The sequence below is a fragment of the Mus pahari genome, chromosome 14 (assembly GCF_900095145.1).
Source record: "Mus pahari chromosome 14, PAHARI_EIJ_v1.1, whole genome shotgun sequence".
NCBI classification, from domain to species: domain Eukaryota; kingdom Metazoa; phylum Chordata; class Mammalia; order Rodentia; family Muridae; genus Mus; species Mus pahari.
In genome coordinates this window covers 48209830-48215101 of record NC_034603.1, presented here as the reverse complement: position 1 = coordinate 48215101, position 5272 = coordinate 48209830, and the positions used below count along the sequence as shown (strand labels likewise).

The 5272-nt window shown below is 37.4% G+C and overlaps 1 protein-coding gene across 1 annotated transcript in view; it reads right to left on the bottom strand.

Moving 5' to 3' along the window:
• Positions 1-5272, bottom strand: part of Psmd11 (proteasome 26S subunit, non-ATPase 11) — a 44261-nt gene that overhangs the window by 23762 nt on the left and 15227 nt on the right. The window contains exons 4-5 of the mRNA XM_021211640.2: positions 1734-1805; positions 1086-1143 (exon numbers count right to left, since the gene is read on the bottom strand). Of these exons, the coding sequence (XP_021067299.1) occupies positions 1086-1143; positions 1734-1805 (130 nt within the window). The remainder of the gene's footprint in view (positions 1-1085; positions 1144-1733; positions 1806-5272) is intronic.

The following is a 5272-nucleotide window of genomic DNA, read 5'->3' as shown; positions in this document are numbered from 1 at the left end:
ATATATATATATATATATATATATATATATATATATTCTTCCTTTTCTTATACAGTATATGGATGATATTCTATTTTCTGCTAAAAATAATAAAATGCTACAAGATCTGTTTTCAAAAATAAATATTGGATTACTTCTATAAGCTTGCACTCCCTTTTTAAAGAAATTAAAATTTTTATTAAATACTTTAAATGACTTAACACTGGCTTTTACTATTTTATGCCCCTGTAAAATATTAAAAAAAACAATGCTCCTACATACATACAAGCCTATTCAGAAATTTTGCCAAAAGTTTGATATAACCCATGTCAGCTACTCTTCCAGAGGACCCAGGTTCAATTCCTAGCATCCACATGGCAGCTCACAACTTTCTGTAACTCATATTCCAGAGGATCCAACACCCTCACACAGACATACACGCAGTTAAAACACCAATGCACATAAAATAAAAATTAAAAATTACAAAAAAATATATAGTAGCTTTATAGTAGTCTATAAAACATTTGTAACTTAAAAATATAATCTGAAATTTACCAAGATAGTATGTATAAACTAAACTAAAAAATAAAAATAGAAAAATCAGCTACTATTTTCAATGAAATGACCTACTTTAAATTTAAAGCTTAAACTGATGTCTGTTCTGGAAACTTGAGATTAAGCCCCGCTGGCTTCCCAGAAATGTATTCCCATGCTACTAGGTAAACACTAGCACTGAGCTGCACCTCCACCCCAGTTTTTTCACGAATCTAAAGCAGGACTTTGCTGTGACAAATTTTATAAATTTGTAAATTTATAAATTGTAAACTACTTGAAATACTTCTTAGACACAAGTAAAATATAGTCATTAACAATCAGTAAGAATAACCATGTTTGGAATCCACTTATTTGGCTAGCTTACAGGTCTTTTTTTTTTTTTTTTTTTTTTTGGAGACAGGGTTTCTCTGTATAGTCCTGGCTGTCCTGGAACTCACTCTGTAGACCAGGCTGGCCTCAAACTCAGAAATCCGCCTGTCTCTGCCTCCCAAGTGCGCCACCATGTTCGGCTAGCTTAGAGGTCTTATTTTGATTTCTACCAGTTTACTTACCCAAATGCAATGCTTCCTGGTACCTCTTGGTATCAAAATACAAAGACACCAGCCTTGCCTAGGAAAGAGAAAAGGCATTGATTACAGGGAACAAGGGGAAAAGCCACAAAAAGAAATCAAAGGTTGACAGTCACAGAACACTTACTGTGCTATACAAGATCTGATAATAACATCAAGTTCAGCACAACAACTGAACCAGGCCCCAGTACCATCTCTTACTACGGCCAAATGACTTAACTATACCATACTGCTGCTTATTTTCTATACAAAAATTAAAAGTACCTTAAAGCTTCAAGATGAAGCCGGGCGTGGTGGCGCACGCCTTTAATTCCAGCACCAAAAAAAAAAACAAAACTTCAAGATGAAATCAAAATAATTTAAAAGAAAGCCACCAAGTACAAGCATGATAGCTCATATCTATAAACCCGGAATTCAGTAGACCAAGACAAAAAAGTTTTTCATCCTGAGCTGTAGAATAAGACAATGTTGAGGGAGGGGAGGGGAGGGGAGGGGAGGGGAGGGGAGGGGAGGGACACTCCTGTAACTGGAAACACTATCAATAACCCTTAGGTAACAGAGTGGTACCACTTACCCTCACATCTTATCTAACATTACAGATCTGAAGCCAATGTTAAAGTAGACACCTACCTCCAATGCTTGGCGTAAGAAAGTTCTTTTCTCTGATTTGGCCCATTCGATGCACTCTAAACATAACTCGACCTGCAAGAGAGACATACATGTAACATGATGCCCTTACTTTCTTCCAACTAAGCACAATTACAAGCAGGAAAGCTCTAACTCCCTTCTTTCAGATCCCCCATGTTATTCATACAGTCCATAGGATGCTGGCCCACAAGATTTCAACATGTAATGCTTACTCTGTAATCAAGAAGCAACTTGGCTTTTTAAAAATTATACTCGTTGGCCCAGCATGGTGGCACACACCTTTAGTTCCAGCATTTGGGAGAAAGTAGCAGGCAAATCCCTATAAGTTCTAGGACAGCCAGCCTGGTCTACACAGTGAGTTCCATGACAGCCAGGGCTATACAGAGACCCTGTCTCAAAAAAAAAGGTGTACTTTGGAAAAAGCTTCCTCTTCTACTTTCCTACTAGATATTCAGAATTTCTCAACACATAGTCCTGGAATATCTATTTTCATGACATCATGGGTATCTTTAAAGCATAACTTTCTCCCTAAAGAGTTGAGAATAGTAATGTAAATACTGCGACTATGCTAGTAAAAAGAGGTGAAACTCCACACATTAAAAAAGCCTCGAGGGAGGGGGGAGGGTATAGGGGATTTTCGGAGAGGCAACTAGGAAAGGGGGATAACATTTGAAATGTAAATAAAGAAAATATCTAATTTAAAAAAAAAAAAAAAAAAAGAGTGCTGGCGAGGTGGTGGTCTTCCAGGAGCCCCTCCTTCAGTTGCCAGCACAACTTCCCCTGTTGACTTGACTCCAGTTGAGGCCACAGGGAATCTGATGCCTTTGGACTCCATGGACAACACCGTAGGGGGCATATAAATGCATAAACATACATATTCACATAAAAGATTTAAAATTGATGTTAGATTGCACTCAATAATTCTGCTTATTTAATCTCTGAAAGAGCCGGGCGTGGTGGCGCACGCCTATAATCCCAGCACTCAGGAGGCAGAGGCAGGCGGATTTCTGAGTTCAAGGCCAGCCTCCTGGTCTACAAAGTAAGCTCCAGAACAGCCTGAGCTATACAGAGAAACCCTGTCTCAAAAGACCAAAAAAAAAAAAAAAAAAAATCACTGAAAAAAAGAATTACCTTTTCTCTAAACTAAGTATGTAGTATTTTTCTTCACAATTTAAATAATAGAAATTTTCTAGACTTTGAAATATAAATCCTGATATTATTTGATAATATTAAATTTTCTAGAATTAAAAAAAAAGCTTCATTCCTAACAGCTGGAAGGCTCAAAACATATAGCTCACTCTTTCTCCTAAATACTATTGTCATTCACACAGAAAAATAAATACAGTAAACTTAGTTTAGATTAAAGGGGAAAATAGGGGCTAAAGAGATGGCTCAGTGGCTAAAAGCACTGACTGTTCTTCCAGAAGTCCTGAGTTCAATTCCCAGAAGCCACATGGTAACTCACAACCATCTGATGCTATCTTCTGGTATGTCTGAAGACACTGCCAGTGTACTCATATAAATAAAACAAATCTTTTTTTTTTTTTTTTTTTTTAAGACTGTTAATAAGAAAATAAGGCGATAAAAGTGAAAAACTGAACTTTCTGGAGAACTGCTAATGCAATAGGTTCTTATGTAAATTAAAGTTCTTCTGAGAGATGCTGTGGGAGGAAAACTGAAGAGAATAATCTAGCATGATGAGCCTGACAAGCTCATGAAGTAAACAAAACACTGAGACAATTCACTAGGACTAGACTAATGAATTCTAACTCCTCACTGAAGCCCCCTGCTGGCTACCTAATCTCCAATGCTAAACACAACTGACCTCCACAGAAAAAAAACTAAACTAAAACAACCTTAAGAGTTTTGCAGTATATTATGAAAAGCCAAATTCAAGTTATATTCATGATATGGATGAACTGAAAATATTCTAAATTTTGTTTTCCTGTGTTTTCGAGACAGGGTTTCTTTGTGTAGCCTTGGCTGTTCTAGAACTAGCTCTGTAGACCAGGCTGGCCTCCAACTCAGAGAGATCCACCTGCCTCTGCTCCTGAGTACTGGAATTAAAGGCATGCATGTGCCACCACCTCCTGGCTGTTTTGAATATTTTTAACAAGGAAAATACAATAGTCTTAAGTCATATATGACTTTTTAGGCTAAGAAAATGTCCATCATTTTTTCCTGGAGTATTTTTCCAAATAATACAAAATGAATGCTGAGAAATTGGTATATTCCTCTATACTATGTAGTACTTCAATAAATACTCCAAGGTGTTGAAGAGATGGGCTCAGCAGTTAAGAGCACTGGCTGCTCTTCAAAGGATCAAGTTCAATTCCCAGGACCCACGTGTGACTTCAGTTCCAGGGGATCTAATACCCTCATACAGACAAACATACATGCAGGCAAAACATCAATGCACATAAAATTAAAAAATTCCAATAGTCCTAAGCAAGAGTTAGTCAAGCCTACTCTAGCATCTCACCCACCTTTATTTCCCTGATAATCCAGATGTTAAGCAATTTTCACAAGGTCACATATCAGCTTTCCCTGCCCCTAGAGTTCTTTCTGCCTTAACCAAGACTTCAGTTAAGGTCACTACAGACACTCTCCTAGAACAAGAAAGTTTCTGTGCCTTATAAATGAATTTGAATCTATTTTCAATTACTGAGTATATGGTTTGCTTTACCTGTAATAATTATGAAATTATTATTATGTATCAGTTCAGGTCCAGAGAAAAAATTAAAAGTCATAGAGCTTGCTACATAGTTATTCTGTCTGAGTGACTTAGTGTTTCCTTCCACCATGTGGATACCAAGGATAGATATAAGGTCATCAGGTTTGGCAGCAGGCATCTTTACCAGATAAGCCACTTTGTCAACCCTTTCCTCTCATTTTATTGATAAAAAGCTCTTTAAGACAAACAAGTCTAGCTCTCTTAACGATATTCTTAGTCTTCTTCAAGCCCAACAACAGTGAACCATCTATGGCTTTCTTCTCTGTTTTCACATTACCAGAAGATTTTAAAGAACCAAGAATAAACCCTGTATCAATTTCCCCACAACGAGTCACCTAGACAAGGAAAAGTGAAATATGTTCATATAGCCATTAAATAAACTCATATCTAGGGGCTGGAGAGATGGCTAATTGGTTAAGAGCACTGGCTGCTCTTCTAGAGGACCCAGGTTCAATATTCAGCACCTTCATAGGGGTTCACGACTAACTCCAGTCCCCAAAGATTTAACAACCTCTTCTGACCTCTGAGGACACTACCTAGTGCACAGACACACATGAACACAAAACATCCATACATATAAAATCATTAAGTTAAAAAAAAGTCTCAGATCTTAATTCAAGAAAATATTTTCTGAACACCCAAGGCCTGATATATTCCTTCTGCTTCAAGTACTAATTATGTAGTTCTTTTAAGACAAACTACTCGGGCTGGTGAGATGGCTCAGTGGGTAAGAGCACCTGACTGTTCTCCCGAAGGTCTGGAGTTCAAATCCCAGCAACCACATGGT